This window comes from Pseudopipra pipra, chromosome W (assembly GCF_036250125.1).
Source record: "Pseudopipra pipra isolate bDixPip1 chromosome W, bDixPip1.hap1, whole genome shotgun sequence".
Classification (NCBI taxonomy): Eukaryota; Metazoa; Chordata; class Aves; order Passeriformes; family Pipridae; genus Pseudopipra; species Pseudopipra pipra.
The window spans coordinates 1,724,084-1,736,866 of record NC_087580.1 but is presented as its reverse complement, the minus strand read 5'-3'; the positions used below and the strand labels follow the sequence as shown (position 1 = coordinate 1,736,866).

The following is a 12,783-nucleotide window of genomic DNA, read 5'->3' as shown; positions in this document are numbered from 1 at the left end:
TCCTGGGGGTGACTGGGCCCATCCTGGGGGTGACTGGGCCCATCCTGGGGGTGACTGGGCCCATCCTGGGGGTGACTGGGAGCCACTGGGCCCGTGCTGGGAGCTCCTGGGCCCCCCTGGCTGGAACTGCTTTCCCTCCTGCGGGTTCTTGGCAAAGGCCCCAAAGCACAAACTCTGCTCCGAGCCCTCGGGGCGTTTCCTCCCTTTGGGCAGCAGCAGCTCCTGAGCCCTGAACAGGCTCCTGTCCCCTGCAAACACTTCACCTGCCTTTGACCTGTGAGCTCTCAGTGACTCACACATTTACTGAATGTTTAAACTCGGCTTTTTCTCTTATTTTTCTTCTTTTTTTTGTCTTTCTTTCCTCTTTATCCTTTCTAAAATTCCCTCTCCCCTCTCTTTCCCTCCCCTCTCTGTTCCCTTCCCCTCCCTCTGTCCTTTGTGCCACAACCATGACCCAGTAGATCCCAGTATGATCCTGGTCACTGACAGTCACTACCAAGATGGTTCCAGTATGGTCCTGGTCACTCCCACTATCATCCCAGTCACACCCAGTCACTCCCAATTGTATCCCAGTTGCCCCCAAGGTGGTCCCAGTTGCTCCCAGTGCCCCCCAGATGGTTCCTTTCCCTCTCAGGGACTCCCAGTCTGAGTCCAGTATGGCCCCAGGCACTTTCAGTCACTGCCTGGACAATGCCATTTGCCCCTGCATGGTCCCAGTTGCTCCCAGGATGATCCCACTATGAGTCCAGTCACCCCCAGTATGATTCCAGTAACTTCCAAACACTTCCAGTAAGAATCCAGTATGATCCCAGTCACCCCCAGTATGGTTGCAGTCCCTCTCACATACTCCCAGTAGTATTGCAGTCACTCCCAGGATGGTCCCAGTATGGGCCCAGCAGGGGCCCAGCTGCTCCCACTATGATCCCAGTTGCCCCCAGTGTGGTTGCTCCAGGATGGATCAGGAATGGGGACCCCTCTGTGCCCCCCCCTTGTGTCACCCTGTTCTGAGGGAGCTTTGGGGGTACATCTGCACCACAACACAGGATCCAACACATCCCAAAGTGTGCTGGGACCCCCTTGAACCTGGGAATTGGGGGGAACCATGGAAAACCCTTCTCAGAGAGAAAATTGGGTGACCTGAGTCCTGGATGCTTTTAGGAAAATGGTCTAAACATTTCTTGAAGAATGGAAGGGGGTGACTTTTTTATTCTTGACCTTTCCAGTTCTCCATTTGGGGGCAGGATGTCCTCTGGGCCAATGTTTTGTTCCCTTTGCAGTGAGTGCAGCCTCAGAGGGCTGAGCCCTCTCTGGCTGGGCTTGGCCTCTCCTGCAGAGACTCAGGCCTGGCTGGGCTGCCCCAGGCAGACGCTGCAGGAAGAAGAGCTCAGGCCGCCTGGCTCTGGTGTCCCTGGGGCTCAGCCTGTGCCCCATTGCTGTGCAGGGGCTGAGCCCCACCTCTGCCTCGGGGCCTTGGCCAAAGGGCTGGCAAGGAAGAGGCCCAGCAGCCTTGGGGCCTGCCCAGCTTTCCTCCTCCCTGGGGGCTCTCAGTCCTCCCCTGACACCGTGTGGGCCCAAGGCCTTGCTGGCTTCGGGCTCACGGCCCGCCGGCACCATCCCAGCGGCCTGACCCCCCTCCTTCCCCTCTCTCCAGCCTCTCCTGCCTTTTCTGGCAAGGGGCCATCCAAGGAAAACCCCGGTTGTCAGCAACGGCACCTGTGGCACGGCTGCAAGGCTCGAGTGGGCCAGGCAAGAGCAGGAGCACCGAGAGCCTGAGGAGCCAGGAGATGCCCTGGCTGGGCATCGTGCTGCTGCGGGACGAGCTGACACCTCTGCACAGTCTCTGCCCGTCCCTGCCAGACGACTTCTGCCCAGGCTCTGGGCACGGGGACGCAGCCCTGACAGTTTTCAGCCACCGCGCTGTTCCACAGAGGCTGTGATGTCACAAGGCCCTTGCCTGGCAGCCAGGAGATGGGCAAGGTAAGGCAAGGACGGAGCCTCTGAGCCACCAGCACGCTGTCCCCAAAGGTTGGGGTGGCTCAGAAGCCCAGAGTCCATGAGGCTGGCAGAGACTTGTGAGATCAACCGGGGTCCAGCCTACGCCCCATCCCCAGCACGTCAAGCAGAGCACGGCACTCAGTGCCATGGCCAGTCTTTGCTTAAACACCTCCAGGGACGCTGACTCCACCACCTCCCTGGGCAGCCCATTTCAATACCTAATCCCTGTTTCTCTCCAAAAAGTCCTGCTCCTGTCCCTGACAAACAGCCCCTGACAGGCTCTTGTGTCCTCTTGTCCTGTCGCCTGTTGCCTCGGAGAAGGGGCTGACCCCCACCTTGCTCCAGCCTCCTGTCAGGAAGTTGTGGGCAGGGAGAAGGTCAGCCCCGAGCCTCCTCTTCTCCAGGTTGGAGAAACCCAGCTCCCTCAGCTGCTCCTCACAGACCATGCACTGCAGACCCTTGACCAGCTCCATTGCCCTGCTCTCCACCCACTCCAGCCCCTCAAGGTTCTCCCTGAATTGAGGGGCCCAGAGCTGGACACAGCACTCCAGCTGTGGCCTCACCAGTGCCCAGTCCAGCAGAAGCATCACTGCCCTGCTCCTGCTGCCACACTCTTTCTGATCCAGGCCAGCCTGCCCTTGGCCTTCTTGCCCACCCAGGCACCCGCTGGCTCAGGTTCAGCCTCTGTCCACCAGCACCCCCAGGGCCTCTCCCACGGGGACCCTTTGCAGCTCCTCTGCCCCCGGCCTGGAGCTGCAGGGCGTTCTTGTGACCAGAGGCCCCAAAGGCACCAAAGGCACTCTTGAACCTCATGCCCACGGGCTCGGCCCAGAGGTCCAGCCTGGCCAGGTCCCTCTGCACAACCTTCCTACCCTCCAGCACATCCACACTGCAAGCCAGCTTGGGGTCCTCTGCCAATTTGCTCCTGGAAGACTCAATGCCCTCCTGCACATCCCCACGAAAAATAGGCAACAGGACTGGGCCTGTTACCCAACAAGTTCTAGTGCTTGGCAAAGGAGCCCACCCAGCAATGGGGAGAAACTGCTGGCAGGAGATTGAATTGGGACAACAGACAATGGATGATGGACAAGTTCTGGACCATGGCCATTTGTTAGAAAAACAAAGTAAAAGCTTAAGGCCTGCCATACTTCAGTGGTCAGAGACCTGGCAGAGAAATCTATTTTTGAGACCTGGACACCAAGAAGGCAGAATTTCTAAACCACAAAGACCCTTAGAGAAACCAGAGACGAAGACAAAACTAACACAGACAGTTCCTGAGGCTCTCCCTATCAAGGGAAAAGACAAGAAAAGGACAAAAATTGTGGACTAAGCATCATGCAAAGTGAGAAATCAAGAGCCAATAGAAGAGAGGAGAAGAATTCCTGCAGAGAACTGGTAAGCCAATGGACAGGAATTCCTTTGTCTGATAAAATGTAAAAAGAGTTAAAAGTTTTGAGAACTGTTGTAGATGTGTTAGAGAGCAATCCCTGTGTCCCTTCAGCGCTGAATGAAGTAGGGTCACCTCTGGAACCCAACCAACTGCTCAGAGATTTTATTCCCCGGCTTTCGCTGACAGTTTCTGGGGACCCAGATGAGACAAAGCAGCGCCGACAGGGCAGAGCAGAGGAATCGTTGGCCCTGCAGCGTGTACCAAAGGAGTTTTGGGGAGATCTTCCAGTTCCCTGGTCTGAAGAGTTCACCACGCCTTCTTTTCTGGGAAAAAGAACAGGCCATGAATTTTGGGGACTTGATTTTAAGGCCTTTTGCCTGCACATAAGGCACAGCAATGGGAAGGACGCAGCGTGAGGCTGAGAGGTTTCTGTCATGGTTTGTGGGCTTGGGTGAGATTGGGCCAGAATTACAGGACACCTGTAAAATCTGGGCTTTGGGAAAGGTTGGGGAGGGTTGGGAAAGGTGTTCAAAGGGTTGTTTTGCCTGAGGTGTTAAACATGGGAGTGGGTCTGTCTTCCCAATTCCCAAGAGAAGAGATCCCAGAAAGCTCCCCTGCAGGTTGTGTTTTAAGGAACAGGAGAAGAGACCGAGGGTAAGGGGTTTCTTTCCTGGAGGGCAGGGCTGTCGTTCACTTGCAGGAGCCCTGTGCTGAAATTGCCAGTCTCGCTCCCAAAATTGAACACGGACAAAGATTCCTGCCAGACAAAAGGTGGCAGGACAGAAAGCTCTTGCTGCTCATGGAGTGCCCAGGGTGTCCCACCAGCTGCACTGAGCCCTTGAGTCTCTAAGCTTTCCTTCCTGGGGGAAAGGGCTGTCCTTGGCTTGCAGGAGCCCTGCGCTGATATTGCCTGTCTGACTGCCCAAACTGAACAGAGCTGAAGATTCCTGCCAGACAAAAGGTGGCAGGACAGAAAGCTCTTGCTGCCCATGGAGTGCCCAGGGTGGCCCCCCAACTGCATCTGAAACCCGAAGGTTCCAGGCTTTCTTTCCTGGGGGAAAGGCCGTGACATCCCAAAGAGTCCCGTGGCAGACAGGTGGGGCTGCACTGTGGGGGTGTGAGGTGTTGGTTCTTTGGTTTCCAGGGGCTATTCCAGAATGGAGAGGACAGGCCAAGACATCACAAGGGGGCCCATGGCACAGGGGTTGGGCTGCACTAGGGGCTGTGAGACATTGGTGTTTTGGTTTCCAGCAGCCATTCTGGAATGGAGGGGATAGGCCGTGACATCACAAGAGGGCCCATGGCACAAAGGTGGGGCTTCACTTTGGGGTTGTAGGGCGTTGGTTCTTTGGTTGCCAGGGCCCATTCTGGAATGGAGAGGACAGGCTGTGACACCACAAAGGAGCCCTTGGCACACGGATGGGGTTGAACTGTCACATGGTGGGGGCTTGGTTCTTTGGTTTCCAGAGGCCATTCCAGAATGGGGGCCAAAGGTGGTTTTGCAGAATAAAAGGTCGAAAACGGAAATTCCGCCTCAGAATTCCCACCTATGGCTCCTGCTCGGAGTTGGCACCTGCTCCTGAAAAAGTTTTGGGGGGGTTCCCCTCGTTATTTTAGGGGTTTGGTGCCCCAGCTGAGCGTTGTTCTGTCACCACCGCTCACGGTGCTGAAATGTTATTTTGCAGAATAAAAGGTCAAAAATGGAGATCTCACCCAAAACTGAGGTTGTTTTGGTCAGCCAGGTCCTGCCTGGAGTCGGCACCCACTCCCCAGAGGATTTTGGGGGGGTTCTCCCCATTGTTTGGGGTATATTAAATTAGTCATCAATTCACCCCAAATGGTGGGTTTGGGATATAAAAATCAGTTATTAACACAATGATTAGCACACAGTTATTAGTTCACAATTAATAATTGGTGGTTTGGGGGCATCACAAATCATTGACAATACACCCAAACTGGTTGGTTTTTTGTGTATAACAAAGCAACGATTTTAAAAAGCAGCTTTCAAGCTTCAGTTTTATAAACACTTGTTTTTTATTAATGTGAAACGTTGCAAAACCGGCCCCAAAATCCGCCTTTTTCTACTTAAAACGGACACCCCCGATCCCACTCTCGCAGTCCTCAACCAGGTCCGCACCCCGCCTTTCCCGCGCTGCCCGCGGGGGGGCGCAGTTCCCAAGCAGGTCCGCCCTGAGGGTGGGGAAAGGGAAGGGGCGGAGCGTGGGGAGGAGCGGCCAATGGGAGTGAGGGGGCGTGGTTTAATCAGCCAATCAGCATGCACCGAGGGTCAGAAGAGTGGGAGTGATGCAGAAGTACCAGGAGGGTGAGAACAGGCACTAAAAAGCTCCTTTCTCACCCCAAAACCGCCCCCAAACCGCGGCCACCGCAGAAAAAACTTGAAATATGGCTGAAAATAGTGTGAAAAAAGGCTGATTTACCTCCCACCGAAATAGAGGGCCAAGAGAAGCACCGGCCTGAGCTCCGCCTATTCTCCACCTATTATTAATATGGCTACATAAATGTCGTAGTCATATAAATATGCATTTAAGGCAAATTGTATAAATACCATTTGCATTTGTGCAAACCTTTTGAGCAAGTTTTCTGTGGTGCAAACCACACTTGTGCTGCTCAAAAGGTCCAAAGGATAGGGGATAGCACCAGTTCCTTGTACCTGATTTTTTGGATTCACCCTGAAAATTTCAGTTGCAGTGCTGGAGTGAAGCCCCCCCATCTGGTCAGAGATTTAGGTTGAAAGTCCTGGTTTGGGGTCTCTTAATTTCCCCTCCCACAGGACGAAGTTGTCGGGGCGGCTGCAGATCCAGTTCTTCTCCCTGTGGCACAGGGACGAGCTGATCCACCAGTCATCGAGGTACCCGCAGGGCCCCACACCCCTCACCTCAAACCTACAAATGCCAACGGGACCAGAGTCAGAAAGGGAAAAGGAAAAGAAGGAAACTCCCCCTCAAAAAGAAATTAAGAAGAGCTGGGATTTCCCCTCCAGCAGAGAAGGGCTTTGGCTGGGGGGGGTCTCTAATTCTCTGATCAGGGTTGGGGGGGCAGCGACCTCGGCCCATCCCAACCCCCCATGGAAAGCCAGGAGCTGCCTGGACACGGGGCAGGAGAAGGTGCCCATCCCAGGATGGGGCATCCCAGACTCCAGGAAATCCCTGGGGCCCACCCCGGGGCTCCAGCACGGACACAGGGACCCACCTGCCGTTCAAGGCCGTGCCATTGATCCACTCCCAGCCGTTATCCCTCATTCCCAGCCCGATCCAGTGGTTTGCTTCGCCTTTATAGCGCAGAAGGAAGGCCTGGAAGGCAAAGAAACGTTGGCTTTGGTCAGTCTTGCCTTCCCCACCTCCTCTTTCCCTCCTGTGCCCACCCTCAGCCAGACCTGGGGCTTTTTCCAAGGGCTTGGCTCCCGGCTCCAGCACTGGCAGCACTTTGGGGCCAGCCTGGGGGGTTTGGGGCTGATTTATCCTCTTGGTTTCCCCGTGTTTCCCACCCCAGGGCTGCTGCAGAGGCTCAAGCCCAGTCCTTACCAGTTCATCCCAGTCCTCACCAGTTCATCCCAGTCCTCACCAGTTCCTCCTTCGTGCTTATGGTGGCCAGGGAAGCTCCCAGGGCCTCACACCTTGCCCGGCCCGTGGTCCAGTTGCCCTCAGCCTCAGAAAAATAATAACATTTTCCTTGGAAACCAGGCCAGGTGTCTGGGCACATGTGGGAGAATTCCGGCTCAGGGAAAGGGGGTCTCACACTGAGAACTGAAACACAGAAAGCTGAGTCAGACACGTGGGCAGCCCTGAAAAGCAGCAAAATGGGATTGATTCCTTGGGTTTTTTTCCAGCAGAAGAAATTGGGAGATGCCTGGGTGAGACTCACCAATCAGTGCCATAAGCAGGCTCAAGGTGAGGATCCCCAGGAACACACTCAGAGCGAGGAGAACACGCACCTTGGGGGATGTTCTCCAGTCTGACTCGGTTCTGTAGGACCCTGGGGCAGGAAAGAGCAGGGTGAGGATGGCCTGGCTCCTCTCCCCTCTGCTTTGCCCTCCTGTGCTGCACCCTCAGTCCATCCCCAGCCCCACCCAGGACAGGGACCCCTCTGGGGGCTCAGGAGGGTAGGAGAGCTGAGTGGGGTCCAACATGTGTTTTGAGGGCCTGGAGACAGATCTTCAGCCTCCGGAGGTGAATTCCACAGCCTGGAATTCAGTGCCTGGGCTGCTCCACACCCACCCAAAGGCTCCATCCCCATCCCACTGCTGCCACCCGAGAGCGAGATGCTCTTCCCACCCCCGGAGTGTTTGGTTTTCTCAGCATTACCCCATTTGGACTGTTCCTTTGAATCACTGCAGATGTTCAGGGCTTCCACCTGGCTTGAAGAATTTGGCTCTTGGTTTTTTTTCTCCATTGGAACAGAGAAGCGTCAGGGCCCGGGGCTGACGTTCCCTGGGCTCTGTGGGGTGGATGCACTCGGCAGCCTGGGGTGGAAGGAGAGGAGAGGCTGAGGGGACCTGCAGGGAGCTGAGACCTCCTGGGCCACAGCCCAGCCAACCAGGACAGCCCTTGTGTTGTTGGCACTGGCTCTTAGGATTATCTTGGTGCCAAGGGCAGCCTGCCAGGACTTTCTTCTGAGCTGAGCACAGGAGGCGGCACAAAGGACAGAGGGAGGGGAAAAGATAAGGAATGGAAAGAGAGGGGAGCGGCAAAGATTAAAGAGGAAAAAACAACCCCAACAAATTAAGCAGAAAGGAAAGAAAAAGGCAAGTTTAAAGGCACTTTAACTATTAAGTAAAGAAGTCATTGAGAGCTCACAGCTCAAAGGCAGCTGAAGTGTTTGCAGGGGACAGGAGCCCGTTAAGGGCTCAGAAGAGGCACCGAGGGCTCGGAGCAGAGTTTGTGCTTTGGGGACCCTTTTGCAAAAACACACAGGATAGAAAGTAGCCTGTGACAGTTCACAGCACCTGTTCTGCTCAAGTTTTCTGTTTGTGGCTCCCCACGAGCTTGTTTTGCTCACAGGAAACCCCACTCTGGTTCCCCCCCCTGCCCACTGTTGCAGGAGCATGACCTGGTTCCCTGCACCCCCAACCAACAGGGGCAGCAGCTTTTTGTTCCTCTTGGGTCTTGTGTAAGTTATTACCAGCACCAAATGGACCAACAGAAGCTCATCAGGAACGTGTCCTGATAAAACAGCAATATTTCACTGCGAGGTGAGCTCTGAAAGCTGCAAAGGTTTGATTGTGGGTAAATGGATGTGAAAAAAAGCACAAAGCAGTTCCCTCAGAGAGGATTTGCAGGAGGAAACCCAAGGATGTGCTCAAATGCAGCATTTCCAGAGCAGTGGGAAGGATAAATTGGTAGGAGAAACAAACAAACACAGGATGAGCCAGAAGGGGGTGGTGCTTCCTACTCTGGGAGTTTCCAAAGCTGAACACATTAAAAGGCTGGACCTTGCGCAAGCTCTGAACTGGATCTGAGCCCTAAGCGGGGGGAAGCACCACTACAGATGAAGGGTTTGTTATTTCAGAAACTTAACTATCACGTGCTTTGACCTGCTGGAGCTGGCAGAATTCTCATGCAAAAATTCTGCTCCCTGATTTCAAGCCAAAATTTCAGTCCTATTTCACTTCTGCCTCACAATATCGACTGTACAAATTCAACAAATTCCCTTAAAAAGACCCCCGAACGTTCACGTTGTAAGACCCCACCTGGGACAGCCCGAGCTCCTGCCTGGGTTTAATCCCTCCCAAACCCAATTCTGAGCCAGAAACCAGTGCCCTGGTGAAGGTTTTAATATTTGCAAAACTGAACTATCAATTTGAAAATAAAAGAGACCCAATGTGGTTACTGATTCACCCAGTCCCACTGTCATTTTTGCTCCTTTATGATGACTGTACAAATTCTACAAATTCCCCTAAAAGGACCCCCGAAGGTTCACGTTGTGAGACCCGTCCTGGTGCAGCCCGAGCTCCTGCCCAGGTTCAATCCCTCCCAAACCCACCGTGGTTTCCTGCTGGTTCACTCCAGCTCCCCCCAAAATCACTGTTCATTCCACTCCACTGAAACAAATTAAAGTCCTTTTTATATCATCATTTGCTTCTTTGCACCACGATTTGCTCAATTCTCTCCCCGAGAAGCAACTCTGTCAGCAACCAGGGGCTGAAAAAAACCCCAACAAAACCACTGCAGAAGCTCTTACAAGGCAGCAAAAGTGACAAACCAGCCCAACCCCGCAGCAGACACTCAAACCAACCCCACAGCAGCAAAAGCCTCACTAAACCCAGCTGTAAAACTGTGACTTTTGGGGTTTATTCCCCCCTTCCCTTCAATGTGCCACATTTAATTAATCAGGTGGTCATTGCAGCCCCCCCAGAGACAAGACCATGATGTGGGGGCTCAGCCCTGTCCCAGCCGTGGCTCACTGTGGGCAGGGAGCACCCACCACCCCGAGTTTGGCAGCCCAGGGGCTGCTCTGGAGTACTCACCTCGCAGGGCAGCTCTCAATGGGTGGGTGATTTCTCAGATCTGAGTCTATTGAGCCACAGACAGGAGGGGAGTCGACCACAGAGGCGTGGTTTTGATGTGTACAGCTCTGCTGTTCTCCCGGTGTGATTCATCCATGCAAAAAAGTTCATTTTTGCACCTTGCTTGCTTACAAATATTTAAAGGTTCCCAACCAACGGAGATGTCGTGGGCTGGCCCTGGTTGGTGCCAGGTGCTGCTCTGTCACCCCCTCCCTCCTCACCCAGGCAGGGGACAGAATTATTCCAAACTGCACAGTCTGGAGCCAGAAGAAATGAGAAGCTGTTGGAGATGTATGACCACCATCGGGAAATCTGAGAAACCTGGGGGGAGGTTTTTGGCTGAAGGGGTCCCACGTGGCTGCTGCAGGTACTGGCCCATAAGGCTGGGATGGAGGCTCTTCACTTTAAATACCACAAAAGATTAACCAGAATACACCCACCCAACCAAAAATATTGACATAACTATATTTATGACCTTGTTATACAGCCTTTCATTATCAGGGGGAAGTGTTCAATTGAAGAAAGGCTCTAAAGTCGTGCTGAGGGATCAGGGAGAGATCACTCACCAGTAATTCTTGTGGGCACAAGAAAGGAATGGATTAATGGTTAACAGTTTTTTCTACATCCATCCTGGTGTTCTTTTAAGAAGGAAATAAGAAAACACACGAACTTCAAACTGCAGACAGGGAACTGGAATTTGGTTATTTTCATAGTTTTTTGTTGTTTTGTTGTTTTGTTGGGTTGGGTTGGGGTTTTTTGAAAAAAAAAAAAACACCTGCAGACAAGCTCCCTGTCGTGGCCCTGTCGTGACATGGGGGTGCCCAGGGCAGCTGCAGAACGGGCTCAGCCTCCCAAGGGGAAGAACCAGCACCGGAGAGGCTGCTCAGGATTGTGCCCAGTGGCTCCTGCCCCGGCAGTTAGGAGAGCAGGGGCACCGAGCCCGGCCTGGCTTCTGGCAGGGAAAGCACAAGGGGAGTGGCTGCACCACGAGGCGAGCCTGGCTGGATGAGGTTCTCACCATGATGCATATTAGGAGCTGAGGTAAAAAAACTCTAGAGCAGTTAATTGAGGATGAGATAAGAAAAGGGTTTAAGTTATGCCCAGGCATAAAGATCACAAGATGTGCACGCCTTCCGTGTCTGAGATGTTACAATTTATAATCCAAGTTTTGTCCATCCCGTACCTTTTGCCCTGGTCCACCCCCTGGGAATTGGGTCTGGGGTGCTTTCTGGGACCACCTTCATCTTCTTCAGAGCACAGAGGGTACACGGTCACCCAGTTTCTGACCGTGTTTTGTGGTTCAGGCCAAGATATGAGTGTTCTCTAAACAGCATAGGCCTTGCCTTGACAAGAGACTAAACATTTTCTACTGGAATTCAGGGGTAGGATTGATATGGGGAGCATGGAATGGGGTAAGAGGGTTGGGGAATAAGGGCTGCTGCTTCTAAAGCCTACTTTTACTATTTAACTACTTATAAAGCTTATAAAATTAGGAAAATAAGAAAAAAACAGATGGACCTTGCGGCATCACCACCTCCCCATGTCTCACTGAGTGACAGAAAGGTTGTATTTCAATGGGATCTCAAAGCCCATCTCGTCCCACCGAGACTTGAAGGGCTTGAAGGGACCCCGAACCGAGGCTGAGCCCGGCCCGGAGCAGAGACCCCCCTGCAGCCCGGGAAGAGCCCAGGCTGGAGCAGGGGATGCCCAAAGGAGGCCGAGGGAAGCCCCTGCAGAGCCTCAGCAGCAAAGCCCTGCTTTGTAGGGCCGCCCCCCGCCCCACTTTGTTGGGTTTAACCCCAAACTCTGCAGCAAAGCCCCATCCCAGGGTCCCGTAACACAGCCCAGCAGTGACCGAGGGGAGGGGGGTTCGTAGGGAACCCCCCAGCGCCCCTTGCTGCCCACGAGGGGATACATCCCGAGGGAGCAGGAGCTGCGGGAGCTGCGGGGGAGCTGCGGGCAGGGAAAGACCCGAGGGAATGTCCATGGGTGCCGGGGGGGGTCCCCGCCCAGCTCGTGGCCGTTCCCTGCCCGGAGGCACAGGAGGGAAGTCAGGCCGACTGAACCATAACTGGGAAGGTCATTCCAGCAGTGGGAGGGCGCGACCACCGACTCGACCATTTCAGAGTCCAGCGGAGAGAAGAACTGCAGCTGCGACCGATCAGCATGAGCAGGAGAGAGACACCCGGTAAATGGGGGGGGTTGGGTACTAATTAATAAGAGAATAAGGTCACGCGATAAAAACTTCACGAAAAGCTTCTTCCGTCCGTGGAAACTGTTTCCCGGCATTTCTTGGCTCCACGGGGGCATTAAAATCGCTGCACCGAGGGGTCCAAAAGAGCCTCAGCGAGTGTGGGAACAGAATAAAAGACAAGAAATAGAGTAAAATAGAATAAAAGGCTGCACCGAGGGGTCCCCCGGCGGTGTCACTGAACGGGTGCTCTCGGGGGTGGCCAGAAGGGCTGCGCCGAACGCGGTGGGAGCTGCGAATAAAATATACAGAGAATAGAATTAAACGCGACAGCAGAGCCGCGGCGGTGCCGGAGGAGCTGCCCGGAGGGACAGACAGACCCTGCCTTGGCTCGTGCGACCCACCCCGTGTCCCTGAAGAGCTGCGACGAGAGGCGGGCGAGGGGCGGTGGCGGAGAAAGGGCCACCCCGGGGCGGAGAGATAGGGGGTGTGAACGGAACAAAAAGAGCGAGAAGGCAATAAAAGACCCGCACGGGGGGTGGCCGCTGCCCCATGACTGAAACGGCGGTACCAGTGGGAGCTGGGAATCGCGAGGTTGTTCGCGACCACCTCCCCCGCAAAGTGAATTTTACAAGTTATTTTTAGTTTTTATTCTTTTTGTAGTTCGATTTCTCCTCCTCCCTC

At 54.1% G+C, this 12,783-nt stretch overlaps 2 protein-coding genes across 4 annotated transcripts in view; one reads left to right on the top strand and one right to left on the bottom strand.

The window, feature by feature from the left end:
• The window catches only part of LOC135404776 (gastrula zinc finger protein XlCGF26.1-like), an 86,245-nt gene that overhangs the window by 17,860 nt on the left and 55,602 nt on the right, over positions 1 to 12,783 (top strand).
• On the bottom strand, positions 5,925 to 9,917 carry LOC135405781 (C-type lectin domain family 2 member B-like). Of its 3 annotated transcripts, XM_064640374.1 has the most exons (6): positions 9,870 to 9,917; positions 7,708 to 7,865; positions 7,268 to 7,378; positions 6,968 to 7,149; positions 6,596 to 6,696; positions 5,925 to 6,288 (listed from the first exon to the last, which is right to left on the bottom strand). In XM_064640374.1, the coding sequence occupies exons 2-6, from the start codon at positions 7,793 to 7,795 to the stop codon at positions 6,129 to 6,131; spliced, it is 642 nt and encodes a 213-aa protein (XP_064496444.1). In that variant the 5' UTR covers positions 7,796 to 7,865; positions 9,870 to 9,917; the 3' UTR covers positions 5,925 to 6,128. The 3 variants fall into 3 exon arrangements, with proteins under 3 accessions (XP_064496444.1, XP_064496445.1, XP_064496443.1); XM_064640375.1 differs by lacking the exon at positions 9,870 to 9,917 and having other exon boundaries at positions 5,925 to 6,216; positions 7,708 to 7,953; XM_064640373.1 differs by lacking the exon at positions 9,870 to 9,917 and having other exon boundaries at positions 7,708 to 7,952.